Source organism: Phalacrocorax carbo, chromosome 8 (assembly GCF_963921805.1).
Source record: "Phalacrocorax carbo chromosome 8, bPhaCar2.1, whole genome shotgun sequence".
Lineage (NCBI taxonomy): Eukaryota > Metazoa > Chordata > Aves > Suliformes > Phalacrocoracidae > Phalacrocorax > Phalacrocorax carbo.
In genome coordinates this window covers 3697311-3715123 of record NC_087520.1, presented here as the reverse complement: position 1 = coordinate 3715123, position 17813 = coordinate 3697311, and the positions used below count along the sequence as shown (strand labels likewise).

Sequence of the window (17813 nt, the reverse complement as noted above, 5' to 3'; positions counted from 1 at the left end):
CCTCTCCACCACCCTTCTGTGCAATCCTCGTATCGATTTCCAGGTTCTTTGACTCACTCAGAAACCCCTCGAACAAAGTGGCCCAACAATCTCACTGCCATTCAGCTCCCACTTTACATGCTCTGTCAAGGACCCGGCTTTTCAAGTGACTGGACCGTAGGTGTGAGCCTGCCAATTATCCCCTTAGCCCCAAATACCGACCTGAAAACAAGAAATTCAGATCCCGCGGTAACAACTTTCTGCTCGTATGAAACCAGCTCCTGGGCGAGAGCCAAAAAGCTGTATCTGTTTTGGGCTTTAAATCGAAATGAAAAGAAACACTCGTCTAGCACTGGTTTTAATTAGCTTTTAAAACAGCAGCCAGCCCAGGGACTGCCGTGCAGGATCCAGCGCGGATGATCGTACCCAGCAAGGTGGCACAATCTTGGCATCGCCCAACACGGATGCGCAGCTGGGACCGCTGGTGCCTGCTGCAAACCAACCCGGGTGAGAACCGGCTCCGAAGGGACCAGGCAGCTCAGCCAGACACAGACGGGCTCCAGCAGGCTGGGTCCCCGTGCACAAGGCTTTCTGAGCCAGCAGGAACTGTGTTACACATCTTCCCCTGCATCTGCACCCAGCTGACCTTGGGGCTTTTAGACCTTACTCTTGGGGCAGAGAGGCAAGCTCCACCCCTGCTCCCAGTCCCAGGATGGAATGCAATTTTGTTTATACCCAAAAACATCTGTATCCCTGAAAAGTTTTAGCCAAAAAAAAAAAAAAAGAAGTTTCTGAAGGACTCCACGCTGCGAAGCACTGGTATGAAATGCAAGAGAAATGAAGCCCATCATTCAAAATCAAGCACGTGCTGGAAAGCGCAACGTGCTCGCTCAGGAGAGGGTGGACAGGAGAGGTGGGAAGGGACTGGCCACAACCTGCAGCCAAAGTCTCACATTTGAAGCTGTTCCCTCCTACAAGCCAACAAAACAGCAATCCTCCCCCGACGCCCCGGCACCCACCGCAGCAACGCGGGGTCTCGCGCGGACGACCCCTCCGCAGCGAGCACAGGCAGCGTGGCGCTCCGAGCATCGCTTTGAAGGATGAGCAGTAGCGGGTCAGCGCACGAGGGACATGGGAGCGCTTTTGACACCAAGGTAACAGGTTTTCTTTAAGTTTTGGTTCAACATTCTTTCCCCACCCTGCCCCCCCCAACTGCTGTCCCGGCAGCCGTGTCCCACGTACACCCCCCTGCCATAACCCCCGTCCTCCATCTACTCTGGGATGATGGGAGTCTCCGGCTGCCTCGTTTGCAGGGCTCTCTCCTCATTTCCAGCCAGCGCTATTAGCTCGTCACCCTCTCAAGCATAAAATTGTTTGTTGTAGCTCATGAGTCACAAGGATTTTTAGAGAAAGAGAAAACAACGGGAACAATAGGAGCCCTGGGAATAGTTTTTGGTTGTACAAACTGTCTTCGTATCAGCTTGAGCCGGCACCTCCGTGGGTGCCGCCCTCAGCTGCCCAGCCCCGCTCTCCTCTCACCCCCCCAGCCCTGTTGCCTTGCTGTTATATCACATTTTTCCAGCCCTTTCCACACCAAGACAAGCGGCGATATTCAGTAGCAAGGCTCCGAAACACGGCAATGCCTGGTGTGTGTTTGTGAGCAGCGATATTATCTGCCTGTGGGGAAAAAAATACTTACTCTCATGTTCATTTGGGAGCCAGCCTGCTATCTCTTCATCTAGTCTTGTTTCCTCTCGAAATGCTGAATGTTAAAGATTCAATGAACAACAGAATTTAAAATAGGAACAAGAAGCATTTTTGTCTGGCCCTTCTCAGCATTCAGAAGACAATGGTATTAATCTGTTATCCCCACCCCGGCTTGGGAAAAGTGACAAAGCCGCTGCAGTCAAACCTTTCAACAGAGATGGATTTTTCCCCTCATCTAGCCCAGCAACAGCATGTCCAGTCTTGCTTGGCCATACTCGTAAAAGCCCTTATTCAAGCATGGATGGAGAGCCCGGGGACTAAACTCACAGTGCATTGGGCCATTATATACCTATTGCAGGGAATAAACCAAGATCTAATGCACTATGAATTACTTTTTAGAAGGGAAGCAATGAGGATGTTTGTTAAAAGGGTTAAATCCTTGTAAAGAGATGTAAAGACATCTTTCAAAACACGGAAGTAATATCTAAACAAGGCAAGCAGAAAATAACGTAAATTGTATAAATTTGTGGTTTCCCCTTCATCTTGAACCCTGCCTGCAGCTGCGGTTCCCTCGCCTCAGAAGGTACAGCCTGAAGGGCGGTGAGGATGTCCGGTGAGATGAGCAGCACCCGCAGAGGAGAGCTGAGACTCCACAGGGCTCTTCAGCTTAGAAAAGGGACAGCTGGAGAGGCGTCACGCAGGTGGTTTGCTCAAAAAAAGCAGGGGTGTTTTTCCCCCACAATAGATTCTAGCACTGCAACTCATTGAAGGGTAGTGTTTTGGATCCCAAATAGTTCAGGAGCTAATGACTAACGCGCTTGGCTAAGGAGTGACTCAGAGGCAGCATCCGAGGGAGTCCCCAGGCCGATGATGGCTGGGAGCTGGCAGATAGAGCCGGCGACTATCATTACACACTTGCCTTGTTCTTATATTCTCTCCTTAGACGCTGACAACTGTTCCCTGTCAGAAACAGGAGAGAGGGCTTGATGACTGCAGTCTAACCAGCAAGGCTTGCGCTCATATCCCCAGCAGCCCTATAGCCGGGGGCAGGATTGCACTAATGTGCCAGTAAAAGAAGCACAAATCCATACTTCAGGCACATCTTATTCCCCGCTGCAGATTCAGCATCCAAGGCAGCGAGGACCTGCGCGAGCATCCCCCTCCCTCCAGCTCCTGGGGCAGGGAGCAGGGCCAGCATCTCCCCGCAGGGCTCCCGGGCCGGCGGCACCCGGGGATGGGTTCTGGCCACCACGCTCCATTTGAGGCCAGGTTCAGAGACAAACGAGCTCTAATGAGATTAATTAAAATGACCAGATCGGTAGACTGCTATTACTGCAGATGCAAGAAGCTGCTGGCAGCTGCCCATGTCCATCCCCTGCCTACAGGCAGGGGCAAGGCAAGAGAGCCATGCCCATGCCCGGGGCACCATCGGCATCGCAGCTGGGCTCTGCCCCGAGGTCTTGGGGCGGGCGAGGATGACTGTCACCTCTGCAAGGGAGGAAGCCAAGGCAGAGGCCTGGTGCCTGGGACACATCAGGAAAGAGCCCGGGCAGAGCCCCGTGACAGACACAGATAAATATAATCACCCTCCCTGGCAATGGCCCCCTTCGCGGATGTTTACAAACAGCTCAGTACTTTTCCATGTTAAGAAGCTTGTTTTTCCAGATGCCTCGTATCGGGGGGTTTTTAATGTGTGTAGTTAATCCCTTCTCACAGAGTCTTTCATAATAAACATCACCCCCTGACCTGGCTAATAACTATGTAACACTAATGCTTTTGATTTTTTTATCTCCTGCTCGGGCTGGGGGGGGAACGCAGATGGCAGCTCGCAGGGAAACGGGGACACGACTTTGAGAGGGGCAGGAGAGCTTGGTGGTTCCCCATGCATGCAAACCCCCGCTCCCCCAGCCCATCCTCCAGCATCGCCACCCCTCCAGATGTGCCCGGACCCTCCGCACCTGGACAGCAGCTCAGCTCTTGCTAAAACTACAAGCCATGTGTAAGGCATGTTTTGTGTTACTGTTTGAAAAGGCTTGTCCAGCCCCAAAATGTCTGGGGCAGACTGCCTGGGGGGATTCAACGTCTATTAATACGTTCATCGTGCTCTCCCTGTTACCCTCCTGTGGTTTCCATCTTCAACGGGACGGCAAAGGAAAAGGTACACACTCTTTCATGTTAAGCAGTTTTGACAGCAGTGTGGTTTATGTCTTACACTTCTCAGTACTTGCTCCAGTGGGACACGATCCCCATCGCAGTCTGCGCCTGAAATCCTCCAGGGCTCCTGTGAGAAATACCCTGGCACATGCCAAACCCTGCAGTGTGTCACAGATGATGGGAAGTGGATCCCACACATGGACCAGACGGGTTCACAGGGGCTCACAGCAAGAGCAGAAGTTGGGTTCCTCATGGAAAAGTTTGGAAGGTGCTGTTGTAGAGGAAATCCATAAACCAGCGCTCCCTGGAGTGACCTCCAAACCATTACCATGCACGGCCACAGGTCTCAGACCTGCCGTGCGGGGCAATCCTATGTCCAATCCCAGCAACACGCTGACCCCTGGGTTTCACCTGGAGCTGAATTCGAGCAGACCTGATGCCAGCGGCCATGGGGGAGATGCAGGGTATGGGGAGCCAAGCTGAGATCTGGACCGCTCCCATCTGCTCAGGTTCCCACCATGCTTTTGTAAAAGATTGTTTGTCAGCTTGAGCATCCTGGCCAAACTCCAGCTTGAGTAATTACCCATCGCCTCCCCAGATTCCTCTGGAGTTCCAGTTCAGATATGCCACCGGGGTTCACTTTCTGTCCCAACTGTTGCTAAGCTGGGTGCTGTAAAGCTTTTGCTCCACTTTATTTGTTCCAGAGCTACATTTCACTGAGAACCATCCTCTGGGCATAACAGAGCATGAAGCAGAGGGATGAGCCTGGCCTCTGCGGGCCCACATCTGACGTCTTCCCGGGTACCGCGGCCTAAGATCTAGTTTTCACTCCAGCTGTTGCAGAGCAGCAAAACTTGAATCCGGGTCTGACCATCCTTCATAAACTGCAGAAGCATTTTCACTTGGAGCCTTGAGCTTATATCCAGTAACTTCAGCAGCAGCCAGGGAAACTCCTAGCTGGCTGATAAAGCTAATTCATATTAAAGGCAAAAGAGTGTCTGTACCAGTGATGCAGAAAGAGATCTCCCAGCGCAGGCTTTTCTGGGGGAGGATTTTACTGGGCAGCAGCAGGGTGACACGTGTGGCACTGTCGGTGACGCATGAGTCACATCCTCACGCATCTAACCAGGTCTAATGCTGGGCATCTCCACGGGACTCCTGAAGGCACCTACAGGGCTAATCTGGTGCCTTTACGGACACACTGGGCACAGGGATAGGCAGTTATTTCAGAGGAGGGGTAGCAGTGCCCCAGAAAGCCCTAAATGCTTCACTTTTTCAATGGGGGATTCAGCTCAGAATACATCCCCCCACCCCTTTCAAGAGACACATCTATGATCAAAAAATGACATTACCAGCCCTAATGCACAACTTTCCGCTAGCCTCGTCAGCAGCCAGTGACATCTGCACCCGATTCTTTGCTCTCCAGCGTTTCCGATTACCTTAGCTGATAATATCAGCTTTTCAGCCCCTCTCTTTACCCAAGGCACAAACAACTCAGACTTTTTACGTCTCTGTCCACTGCCAACTCATCAGATATATCAATGTAAATCTGTCAGAGTAATAGGAACTTAGAGCAGCTGTAATTCAGGTAGTGACCACAGGAAAACCTCAAAATCTCTACTCAGATTGATGCAAAGGGAGGATGTTAGAGGTTTGTGCTTACAGGGCCACAGCCTCAGGAGAGGCATAACATTGGGGCTTGGGAAGGAGTTTACAGCCCGTGAGCAGGCATTAGCCATGCCAGCTTCACCTGCTTCTAAATTTAGCTCTGTTTGACTCCAGACCCCGGTCCAGAGGAAAGGAAATGTGAGAACAATGTCCCTCTGGCTTTGCTCACGCTGCTCTTGAAACGAAGATGACCGCTGCTAAACACTGCAGTTGCTACAACAGCAGCTCATGCCTGGTATAGTTTCCATGTCTAGTGGAAATGTATCCAAGGCACGTGAAGAAGAACAGGGCACAGCATCGTCCCTTCTAGCAGAGTCCTTGGGAAACGCAGCTCCTCCTGATGTGACCCCAGACCCTGCACCGCAGAGCTGGCAGGGGCAACCTGGGCAATGCCCTCCGGGGTGGGCAGCGCTGCCCGTACCGACTAGGAGCGAGGGAAAACCCTACAGCAAGGTCAGACACCAACAGCCTCAGCTTTATGCCCTTGAGCCCCGTGACAGCAGGAAACCAACACAACATAATCTCCAACTCAGCTGTGCTGTCTCTCATTTCACAGCTCCCCGTACCTCCCACTTATTCACAGGGAGGAGCCTCCATGCCACCGAGCCACCCTCCCCTGGCATCGGTGCTATGACCTGTGCCATTAGTGAAGGGCATCCAGGCAGGCAGCCAAACCAGGGAACTTCAGCATGTAGCCACCCCAATGCTGCAGGACCTCCCAACCCCACCAAACTCAACCTCTCCCCTCTTGCATCAACAGGGATGGAGTGCGCACAAGGACCCCCCAACCCTTCACCAGAGATGCCCGCTGGGTACCTCCGCCTGCTCCCTCCCAGCAGAGCTGAGCACAAGGCTGGGGCTGGCACCACTGGTGGAAGCCGTGGCCCTACACCGTGGGCTCTGGCTTCTGAGAGAATGCCCTGGCCTGGTACCCACCACCCACAGCCAGCCGTGGGCACACCGGTTGCCACCACGCCTGGGCGAGCACAGCCCCAGGGGAAACTCGACTTTGGCAAAAGCCTAAGAGCCTACATACCTCAGAGGGCTTCTTCTCCTTCTGCCGTGACCAGGTGGATTTGGTATTCGGAATTTTGGAGCATCTGGAGGTGGTTGTGGTGTGACCTGCAATGAAGCAACGGAGACAGGTTACCTGGAAAAGTTTTTTCTGTGTCTTTGTCACCAGCCCTGCTGCCGCTACAGCCTCAGCCAATGCCTTGCGTCAACGCTAAGAGGCAATAATACCTTGCCATAGCATTATTTTTGTGCGCATCCCAAGGCACTTCACCAAAACAGATTAACATCACTTTCCTGCTGCTATCGATGATGAAACAGAGGCCTCTGAAATTTAAAAGCACCATTTTCAAATGCAGCCATCAGAAATGAGAAACCCGAAGTCAGTGGGAAGAATGGCTTCTAAGAGAGCATGAGCCACAGCTCATGCCTGGCATCGGAAATCTCTTCAGATCAGGAATTAAGAACATGAGACTAAAAATTTTCTAACAAGGCTGCTTGAAGACAGACATCTGAACTGCTCGAGTACTTCAGACCCCGTGGTCAAAAATATTGACCGAATGGGGTAAAATTCCTCTGCCCATGCCAGGACTAATAACTTCCACGCCTGTGTGCAGTTCAGCATCTGGAGGGAACCACGCAACAGGACACGCCAAGTGAACGCACTCTGCACTTTTCCGTAGTATGAGAGGATTTGCTCTGGCATTTGGGATTACTTTATGCTGGGAATATTACGAATGGACTCTCATCATCCTGACTGGAGCAGCAGCATCACCACTGCTACTGCCTCCACGAGGCAAGGGCAGCTAAAGCCTGAAATGTGCTGGGACCGTTACGATATTAATCTTTATTTCCAACCCATAGGTGTTACTATCACTTTAAAAAGCTGTATGCATTTGGTAATAATAAATAATAAACTAATTACTGGAATCTTTTTATGATAACGATTGTGGTTGGGTCTTCTGTATAGCAGGATCCCTTCAGATTCCACTATATAAAAATGGTTTTTTGGTGGGTGTGCAACAAATTAGCTATCGATGAGCCTATTCTGATTTTATCCTTAGCCACTGATTTTATCCTTGGATGGCTGGATAGGGGGAAATAACGCTGGGCACATAAGCAAATGCCAAGCACAACACATCCATGCATGCAAGGACTCAGGAGGGGCTCTGGGCTGGGAGCTGAGTGGGCACAAGGGACCAGGACTGTCCCCAGTGCGGTACCAGCGTGGTGGGAAATGTCCCTCCCTCCACCAGCACAAGCAATTTAGTCCCTCGTGAACCCAGATAAATCCCCCGTGCCTGTTTTTGCTCGCAGGGGAAGAGGCACTAGTTCATCTCGCACTCTTTACTTGATAAACCCACTTTCTTGTACTTCACAAAACGAAGGCCAGGTTTGATGGCATCAGTCGCTCCCAAGAGACGGCTGTTTTTCTGACTGCAGTGTCAGGCTAGATGTCACTGAAGTGTGCTCCACATAAATGCATTTTTTTTCCTCATTTCAGCACACAACAGGACTGCATCGGCAAAGCCCACAGCAGAAGGCCCTATGCTGCAGCCGCCGGGAAATGCCGCTTTACTCGGCCCATTGCTCAAAGCATCACGGCAGCAGATCCACGGCTTCTACTGAGAGATCAAGTCACCAGTTTCCACCTTGCCCCCTCTTCTCAAGCTACGACGTGGTGCTACAACTATGTAGGCTTAGATAACATGCCACTACCGTCCTTTCCCAGCAAAGGGATAAAAAAGAAGGTCATCCCTTTGTCTACAATTATAATGCAGGAGAGCATTTGTCAACAGCTTAGATATCACCTGCAGCATAAATATCCAAGCCCAATAGAGATAAGGCCATGTTGTTTAATACTGTGATTAAAGATGCCTTAGCCCCGAAAGGCAGAGAAGCCAGCTAGCATGGGTCGCCTTGGTAAGCCTTTGAGCATCTGGGGATTAGGAGACGGGAAGTTTGGAGCACGGCTTCCAAAACAAACCCCTTTCTGAGATAGAGATGTTTTATTTTACGAGAAGTGAGCAGAGTCGACAGAGCCTGAAACACTTTCCGTAGGCACAGCTCAGCCCCCAGACCCCCCCAGAGCTCCAGCAGGATGGGGGTCCCCTCTGGCAGCCAAACAGCAGGTTCCTGTCGGCTGCAGCGGTGCAAGCTCTGGTCACGCTGACAATTTTTTTGGCTAAAGCTGTGGGAACAGCAGCCAAACTTAGCAAGATCAGCCTTTCCATAACCCCCTGTAATCTCCCCATCATCCTGTTAGGAAAAGGCCCAAAAGTTTAGTGTCTTTAGCGAAGTCCCTTTCGTGCTCGGATATCCAGCAGCCAGATCCTGTAAAGTGTGGAGAGCAAATTCCCAGCACGGCCCCGATGAAATTACTGTGACATTCGTAAGAAACCAAGAGCAACAACTAGGAAACTCCGGAGCCCAGACAAGGGATTAGACTAGTGCCTCGAGGGTACTGAACACTAAGGCACTGCGGTATGTCTGCAGTGGGTGAAACCCTGGAATAAGTGGGAGAGGAAAGCACTCTATTTATAGCCAAAATTCAGCACATTTGCACATGTTTATTGTTGAGCACATGCTTCTGTGCTTTCCTGAATGAGGATGAGGTGAGGTAGATGTTGAAAAGCAAGCGTGGGCTTGCAAGCTTTGCTGGCTCGAGCCTTATCCCTTTTCCCACATCACTCTTCAGCTTGCAAGAAGGGAACAAGGCGGCTCCCGTTTTACCCTGACTCCAGTAAAAAAAATTCCCTTTCCCCCAGTACAACTCAGTCAAGAGCTAACCGGTCTCAGGGTGCAGCTCACAGGAAAGGACAACTTGTCTACAAAGGGTGTCTGCTTCGTTAGCAGATTTGCAATCAGTAGCTTTCCCTCGCCCAGGCTCCGCACAGGAGGGAGACACTCTCATCAGTTAAGAGGAGCCACAGCCAGGGCATTTAAATTGATATCAGCTTGTTGCTGCATTTCTGACAAACCCAGCCCAGCACACAATTCATTGTGCAGAGACTTCCCAGTAAATGCAGTTTCCTCCACTCTTTGCAAAGTAATTATTCAAGCGTTTTCCCTGCTGGAGGTGAATCACTTAGTTATCTCGTTCAAAGCCTTGAATTAAAGGTCTTACTGTCAGTGGTGTCTGAGTTATCACTGCTGATCGAGTACTTGCGTCGTTTTTCTTCCATCTGTAACAAAAGAAATTGAACATTACACTTAATGCCCAGGAAACTCATCTCAGCACCAAATCACTGTTATCTCTGAATATCTGCATGCCGGTTATCCCAGCACCAGACAGTACTTACCCTCACAACACACAACTACCCAGGGGCTTAAAAAAAGAAAACAATCCTCATAGTAGGGGTTTTTTTAAACTTTAAGGGTGCCAGTGTCCCTCCACCAGCTTTCCCCACTCCTAGGAGATACACTTTGATCACTCAGGTTTGCATAGCAATTTGCCTATGCAGGATCCACAACTAAGCATCCCTCCCTCTGCAAGAGCATCGCCACCGGAGGATGCCCCACCACAGACCCGGGGGTGCCCCACCACAGACCCGGGGGTGCCCCACCACAGACCCGTGGTGCTGCTGGACGGGACAAAAGACATGCCAGGAACTACCCATCTGGGCTGCAAATTTAAGAAGTGCACAGAGAAAAGAATGGAAACTATGTGCACTCTCAGTATGTCTGCAGGGGAAAGTCCGAGCACCACGGAGCTGAAGAGGACCCCTGTGTACAAGGAGACCGGGGTTTTACCCTCTGACTCATCTTCCCACTCAGGCGGTATCTAGTTCTTTTAAGACTTCTGGTGTATCTGTCACACAGCCAGCGTGTGCTAGCCAAGCCTGAAGCACGCTTCCCACCACCCAGAGCTGCTCTGCCTGCTCCGGCACAGCCATGCAGCCCCCCGCCAGCACTGCGGGGGGAGAGCAAGCGGCTTCTGCACAGCTGCTGTGACTTCTCTATCCTCTCAGAGACAAAACCAGAGCAGCGGGTACCACTGCACCGATTAGGAGGAGAGGAGACCTGTTTCAAGCTCAGCTGCTGATTCTCTTTGTGACTTTGAACAAGCCACGAAACCGCTTGAAATCAGCGGGTTGTCCTGAACTCGCCCCTCAGGAACTGAGCGCTCAGCGCTTAAAGTCAAGTACCTGTACCAGTAGGAGCTTGGAAAAAGCAAGGAAAAGCAAGGGAAAAGAAGGAAGAAAGCAAAAAGAGATTTTAACTTTTGAAGACCCCAGTCTACCAATGTGGCTAGTGGCTGATCAATGTGGCCCCCAACACAGAGCTTGGGGAGCTCTGGATGGAAAGCGCTACCCATGGACCAGACAACCACCCAACCAGCTGGGAGCTAAAATACACCGCAGAGAACAATTTTAATCTCATGGAAATCTTCCTGGTACTTTCTGAGATATTTTGTAAGAATCCAAGGTTGTTGACATGGCATACAAACTACCGCTTCCATAAATGATAAGTGCAAATGATACTAAAACACTGGGTTTGTGCAGTTCAGTCGCAGCACATACTAGCAGCACACAGACCAGATAGCAGGCTAGAGTATGCCATTCCCCCCAGACAACACAAAAAGTTCCACATAAGCATATAAAACCCTTGCAGTGCTTGTATTTTACAATATACGCACTGTGTTTTATCACACCATTATAAGGGATAATACTACAAAGTATCATAAACATTCTAACCATCAGTGTTGTGGTGAGGCATTGCCCTGTCAAAACATGATTAAAAATGTTCCTTGAGAATATGGCAATATCAATACTTTCCCCCAGTGATTCATGGGGAAACAGATGTTATTAAACCAGCCTTGTTCCAAGTAGCCATTAGATTTTGCTTGGGGAAAATGATATTGAAGACAGCTCTAACTGCAGTTTACTTACTTTTAGTGGAAATTCTACCTGAACCTTTTAATCTGGCTCTACTGGTCTGATGCAGGAAACGGGCTTTTGAAGCACAAAGCTGGAGCTATGCTTTTATTGACTCCAGTGTTCCTAGTCACAGAGGTTAAATAAGCCAAAGTCAACGGGGAAAATAAACACCTGAGCTGAAGCACAGGATAGCCAGGGAGATTTCCAGTGTTTCCCATCCTTGCCTTCACAGCAAGACAGTGTCACTGACATCCCTCTCCTTCCAAGGGAGGGAAAAAGGTATACGACTGATGCACAGCACAGGTGTTGGGATGCTGGGACTGGTTTTGGCTCTGATATATATGTGAGAAGATGCACTGATCATCCCTTTAATTGAACTTTGTCCCTGCATCCCGCTTCTGTCCTGCCCCTACCTGCACAACACACTTTTACACGCTTACTGTATAATGGTATGAATTTATATTCACATACAGAAGTGGTTCACATTGCGGGTAAAAGAGTGGCTCTGCTTCAATAAATCATTTTGCCACTTTGGCACGATCCAAGACAGCATCCTCTGAACCAAATAGCATTTCAACTGCTCTGAATGAAATTCTGGCTTGAGCAAAGTATGGACATCTCTGAACACAGCAGCACTGAAAGGCAACATCTGCCTGGGTAGAGGATGGCACACAACGGCCCACAAGGTACCGTGTGCGTGAAGGAAGGGAAATTTGAGGCCAAAACCACGGGACTCAACCAGACCTTTGCAGAAAACGGTTACCTTCCAGGCAGTGTGCTAAGAAGATGCTGCTTTCTGAGGGACTCATCTTCCCCAGCAGCCAAACAGTAGTAAACCACATGGTACTTAACGGAGGAATTTACTGTAGAAGAAGGGTAATTGGGCCATTTCCCCATCTGAGGCACAGAGTTATAAAGTCTGATGGTGGCTGGGTGAGCCATCGGCTCTCAACACCCCTCCGGCATCCAGCACTGGGGACCCATCGCCCGCATCCCTCACACTCCCAGGGCCGGAGCTCCGGCCTTGCACGGAGCAAGCTCTCAGGAGCAATTCAGTTGGTGCACTACTAAGCAATTCAAAGTCTCCACGAAATACAGTCCCTGCTCCAAAATTAATCCTTTGTTTACATTAGAAGCTAATTTCACCTTTAACTGACCCATTCCCCGCATGGCATCATTATTAAAGTCATAAACAAATACCAAAAAAATTTGTAATACTTTGAAAAGGTCATCGTTAGGTCAAACTTGGCCCAGAATCTAGCTTTTACAGAGCCAGAAACCGAGAGAAAGGGTTCTATGTATGCTTGCTTAAAAAAATTAAAACAGAAACAGATGTGGGTTTCTTTTATAAACAAATGAACATCCCCCTGAAGTGTCTGCAACTCAAATCCACAGGCATAGCCCTGCAAACCCAAAAACGGGAATTGCTTGCAAACTAACACATGTTCAGCATTGCCTTTGTTCAAGCTGAGAAAGGCAGATAAATGCTAAACCAAGGAAGATGATGGCCCTCTATCAGCCTAAACAAATGTAAATCACTAGGGCTATGGACAAATTAACCACAGGATCGGTGGTAAAATTGAGATGATGGCCTCAGGCTGCCTGGTCCTGCCTCGCAGCAGGGAAGGGTTGAAGAAGAGCTTTTGGAAATGCAATGTTGCCCAGCCCATGCAACCTGGGAGAAGTGAAGGCAGCAGCACTCTTCAGCACACCCGGAGAGGTGTGTGCCCAGACCCTGAGCTCCTGTCCCACCTGGGCTCTCCTCCCCGCATCCACGCTCCCGTTCACACTAACCCAAAACGCCCCATCCAGCCTTCAGCCAGCAAACAACTGCTTCCGACAAACTCCTCGCCCTCTGCAAACCCCTCCAGGATCCTTGTGCTCTGGGGAATCCGCTGCCATTCCCCAGCTCCCTGCAAACATCAAGTCCACGTGGGATTTGGAGCTTCTGGTGGCATCGCAGCACCGTGTGCAGGGGCTGTTTGCAAGAATGAGCCATTCTGGATTGAGGCGAGCAAACTAGAGAAGTCCATACATGCCTGTGCACACAGGGACCAGGCACAGAAACCTGCAGAAGTTGCAGTTAAAACAAAAAAAAAGTATTTGGTCATCACCTCTTCCCAGCGCTCATCCGCACGTTAAGGGATGCGCCGCGCTGGGTCCCCCTGCGCCGTCACCTCTGACGCTGTGACAGTTGAGCAACACCGGCTGAATTCTGTGTTCTGTTTGTGAGCTGCAATGAGACTGCAGAAAAACCACTTCCCTGTTTGTTCTTCCAAGCACAGAAATAGGAACACAAACAGAAAATAGTGCCCCCAGCGGCATGCACACCGCTCCGGCCAGCCCGGACCCCCGCTCCCACGGACCCCCACACCCAGACCCCCCCCGTCCCATCGCCTGTGCCCGGGCCGGTGGGTGACCTGGAGTCGAGGGGCAGCTCACCAATGCTTCCCCTCTGCGTTATTTGTTTGCTCTGTCTAGGAATACCAGCAGGTTGTTAGAAAGTATAAGAAGAAGGGTGGAGGGCTGGAAGGTCCCAGCCTTTATACCATAGGAGGGTTGTCCTCATCAGCTTGCCTTTTCTCATTGACAATTTTGAAGCCAAGCGCTGCTGTAGGAGGCTCTGAGAGAACAGCAGCATTCCCCGACGCAGGCACAGCCCCAATTTCACAACAGAAGAACAAACTTTTTGACCAAAGGATGCGCATCGGCTGCGCCAACAGACGGCCAGCAAAACCCCAGAGCACAGCCCTGACACCTCAGGGGAAGCTGCGCTGCTCTGTTCTTAACCTCCCTGGCAACCCCGCAAAGTGTACATTCAGAAAGCCACGATCCTGGTACCCAGGAACAGTAATTTTCTGGGCAGCGGGAGCCTGCCCCTGCCAGCCGGGGCTCGCCTGCCCCTCCGCTGCCTCCACGGGCTGCTGTCAGCTCCAAGGTCTTCAGCAAAAACTCAACTGCCCAGGTGAAGAGAGAGCCATTCCTCCTCTCCTCCACAGCAGCTCTGCTTGCTGCCTTGGCTCCCTGGGGCAAAATTTAATCTCATTTAAATTTAAAACAAAACAAGCCCTCCTTTACTTCCTGTGCTTTGCCTTTTTCCACATCTACAAGGGGATTTTTTTTTTTCTTTACTACTCACATTTATAACTTTGCTTGCCTCTTCTGACTTGTTACCCTCTAATTATCCTTTTTTTTTTTTCTCCAGCAAGCCCAGACAGAGCACGGGTAATCAGAAAGGTTACTGCGGGCACCCGGGGCCACCCCTGCCTCCGGGCAGGGACCAGGGCAGGGACCAGGGCAGGGCTCTTCGCCCGCCATCGGCTGCCCCATCCTGCAGGTCTCTGAGCACCCGCATCTCAGGAAAATCCCCAGGAGCTGTGGGCGCCCCAACCTTTGTACCGAATACCCAGAGAAAGGCAAAGTCCAGACCTTATTTAAAACCCCTTAGTCCGAGAAGCACCTATCCACCAACTTTCAGAACTTGGTGTCAAACAGTATCAGCAGCCAACAATACTTTAATGAACTGCACCTCCCCGCCTACAGACCGAACGTGTACCCTCCCATCCTTTTGCTCCAAGCCTTCAGTGTTGGACATCAACCTCAATTTTCCTAGGAAAAACAAATTTAACCTTCGATTTAACCTTTCTGCAAGCTATTTTTACTTCTATCTCAAGCTTATTTTAACCTCAGTAGCCAATAAATGCTTAAAGGTCAAACACCATTCCTAAGAGCCGGGCTCCTCACCCCTGGGAGAAAGGCTGAGATCATTGATTTTTTTTTATTTTTTTTTTTTCCCCCAAGCAAAATCCTCTCTTAGAGATGTCCCAGCGGTAGGAGGGTCTAGGCTCAAACCCGTAAATAAACAATTTTCACTGTGGGTGCTGAGAGAAGGAGCTGGGAATTTTCCCTGTGAATGCCATCCTTCCCTTCCCACTCAAACAGCGCTCAGGATGTACAGGTATGGAGACAGATATGGGGGTTTTTCCCCTCCTAATTGCACCCCTAATTGACAATTCGGCACCCCCCCGCCTCTGCAGCGCTTCCCAACTTCCAGGTCGCCTCCTCCATCCCCAGGAGTGGAGCAGCCGGGGGGGGGGCGGCGGGCTCGGGGGGGCGGGTAAGGAGGGTGGGGGGCTGCAAGCCCCGCATCCCAAAAGCGAGCCCCGCATCCCAAAAAGCATCAAGCCCCGCATCCCAAAAGCGATGCGGCCGCCCCGCTCAGCAGGTGGGGAAGGGGCTCGCCCGGTGGCGGGGGCGGTGCGGGGCGCCGCTGGTTTCCCCCGAGGGATGGGGATGGGGAGGGGGACGGGGACAACGGCTGGTTTTGGGCCCGGGTGATGCGGGGGGCGGCGGGCGCCCCCCGGGCCCGGCAGCCCCGGGGACCCGGCGGCGCGGCGCGGTGCGGGGCGGCGGGGGAAGGCGGCGGGGGAAGCCCCGAGGCGCGGCGGCCGGGAGCGGAGGGGAGGGAAGGGAAGAAGGGAAGGGAGGGCAGGCGGGAGCCGGCAGCCGCCACGCCCCCGGGCACCGCCATCCCGGCCCCGCGCAAGGCTCCGCGCCCGCGCAGCGCCCTGCGCATCCCCCGGGGCAGCGCTGCCCGGCCCCGGAGCCCCAAACCCACCCCACCCCCGTCCCCCGGTACCGCACATCGCCCCGCAGAGCCGCGGTGCGGGGAGCCCCCCCCCGCCTCCCCTCCCCTCCCCTGGGCGGGCAGGGCGCGGGGCAGCCGCTGCCGCAGTCATTAATTTGGAAAAATAAAAAAGGCGAAGGTGCGAGCCGACCCTTTAAAAGTTCTTGTTTACATTCCCGCCGCCTCCCTCCCGTACACTTTAAAACAAGAGTGACCAACATGCGCAATCCACCCCTGGAAATGCTGCACATCCCCCGCCTCGCAGCCGGAGGGAGGGAGGGAAGGAAGGGGGGGGAATAAATAAATTTAAAAAAAAATAAATAAATGCAAGCAAAGCAGGGGGAGCTGCAAAATAACCATCCGCTGCAAAATAAGCCCATTCCCGCCGCCGAGCCCTTTACCTTTGCCAGGAGAGTGTCCTCCAAGAGTTGAGGCTGTCTCTCGGGTTACGGGCGGGGAGGGGGCGGGGGGCGGGGGATGCTCCCGCAGTCCCCGGCCGGGAGAGCCCCCCTCGCCGCCTCACGCCGGTGTCATTGCCGGGGCCGCGCCGGCCGGGCCCTCCTCAGGAGCGGCCGCCCGGTAACTCCATGGATGCGGCCCCCGCTCGCAGCCGAGATGGCCGCTCCGCCGCGGCCGGGCGAGCCCTGCCCGCCTGTTTCTCTTTCTTTTTTAACCCCGCACTTCCTCCGGCTCTCCTCGCCCCGCCGCGCTCGGGCTCCGGCTCCGGCAGGGAGGCGGGGAAGCGACTTTCGGAGCGGGGACGGATAATGGTGGCGCTTCCACACACACACACACGCACGCACACACACACCACCCCCCCCCTCCCTCCTCGGCCGCCCCAAATCTTCAATTTCTTCCCCTCCCGCGCCTTCTCCCGCCCCGAGGCGCGGCGGCAGGGCCAGGTGCGGCCAGCGCGGGTCCCGCCGCGGGGCCCATCCCGCGTCCCGCCGCCCGCCCGCCCCGCTCCTCACCCCCCCGCCGCCCGCCGGGGCCCCATGGCGCTGCCCGGAGCCCCGGCTCCGCACGCCGGGAGCCCGCTCAGCCCCGCACGCGTCCCGCCGGCTGCGCTGGCCCTGCACCCCCGCACACACACCGCACACGCACACACACACACACACACACCCCCCCGCACACGCACTCTTTCCCTCCTCTCCCAGCACCCCCCCCACCCCCCCCGCGCCCCCTCTCCCCGCCGCGCACACGCGTACACGGGGCCGCTGCTGCAACCTTAAAAAAAAAAAAAAAGCTTATACTTAAAAAAAAAAAACACAACCTTTTGGCGCCATATTAATGACGTACTTAAAATTTGCCATTTCTCCTGCGTCAAAAAGACGGTTCTTGCCCATCGCGGAGCGGGCGGGGGCCGCGGTGCGGGGCTGCTGGCCCCCCCCTCCCCGCGTAGCAAAGTTGCGCGGCCGCGGGGCGGGCCGCCGGCGTGGGAACCGCCGGGGTGGGGGGGGCGCGGTACCTCCGCGGGCCGCGCAGCACCCGCGCAGGGGCGAGCAGCACCCGGGCTGGAGATGGGCTGCAGCAGCGAAGCCCCGGGGAGAGGCGGGGGGGGGAGATGTGGGGGTGCTGTCGTGTCCCAGCCCTCCCCCCCCCAAAAAAAAAAAAGTTTGCAGAGTTTCTGCAGAGAGGAGCGGAGCCCCCCCGCCGTGTGCTCCCCAAATGGATGGTGGGGCTCTGCGGGGAGCAGGGCTATTGCCCGCTGGCTCCCCAGGAGTAAAAGCAGCGACGGCGCAGCCATCGAAATGAAAACACTTTCTTAAATTAAAATAATAATTTAA

At 53.0% G+C, this 17813-nt stretch overlaps 1 protein-coding gene across 4 annotated transcripts in view; it reads right to left on the bottom strand.

Moving 5' to 3' along the window:
• The window catches only part of JADE2 (jade family PHD finger 2), an 83921-nt gene extending 66960 nt beyond the window's left edge, over positions 1–16961 (bottom strand). Inside the window, exons 1-4 of one of the 4 annotated variants that reach the window (XM_064458322.1) lie at positions 16428–16961; positions 13514–13643; positions 9647–9704; positions 6545–6630 (exon numbers count right to left, since the gene is read on the bottom strand). In XM_064458322.1, coding sequence (XP_064314392.1) covers positions 6545–6630; positions 9647–9704 — 144 coding nt within the window. In that variant the 5' untranslated portion in view covers positions 13514–13643; positions 16428–16961. Of the gene's footprint in view, positions 1–6544; positions 6631–9646; positions 9705–13513; positions 13644–16427 lie in introns of those variants that run through there. The other 3 variants (XM_064458320.1, XM_064458323.1, XM_064458324.1) reach the window with 3 other exon arrangements.
• Positions 16962–17813: the final 852 nt, after the last annotated feature.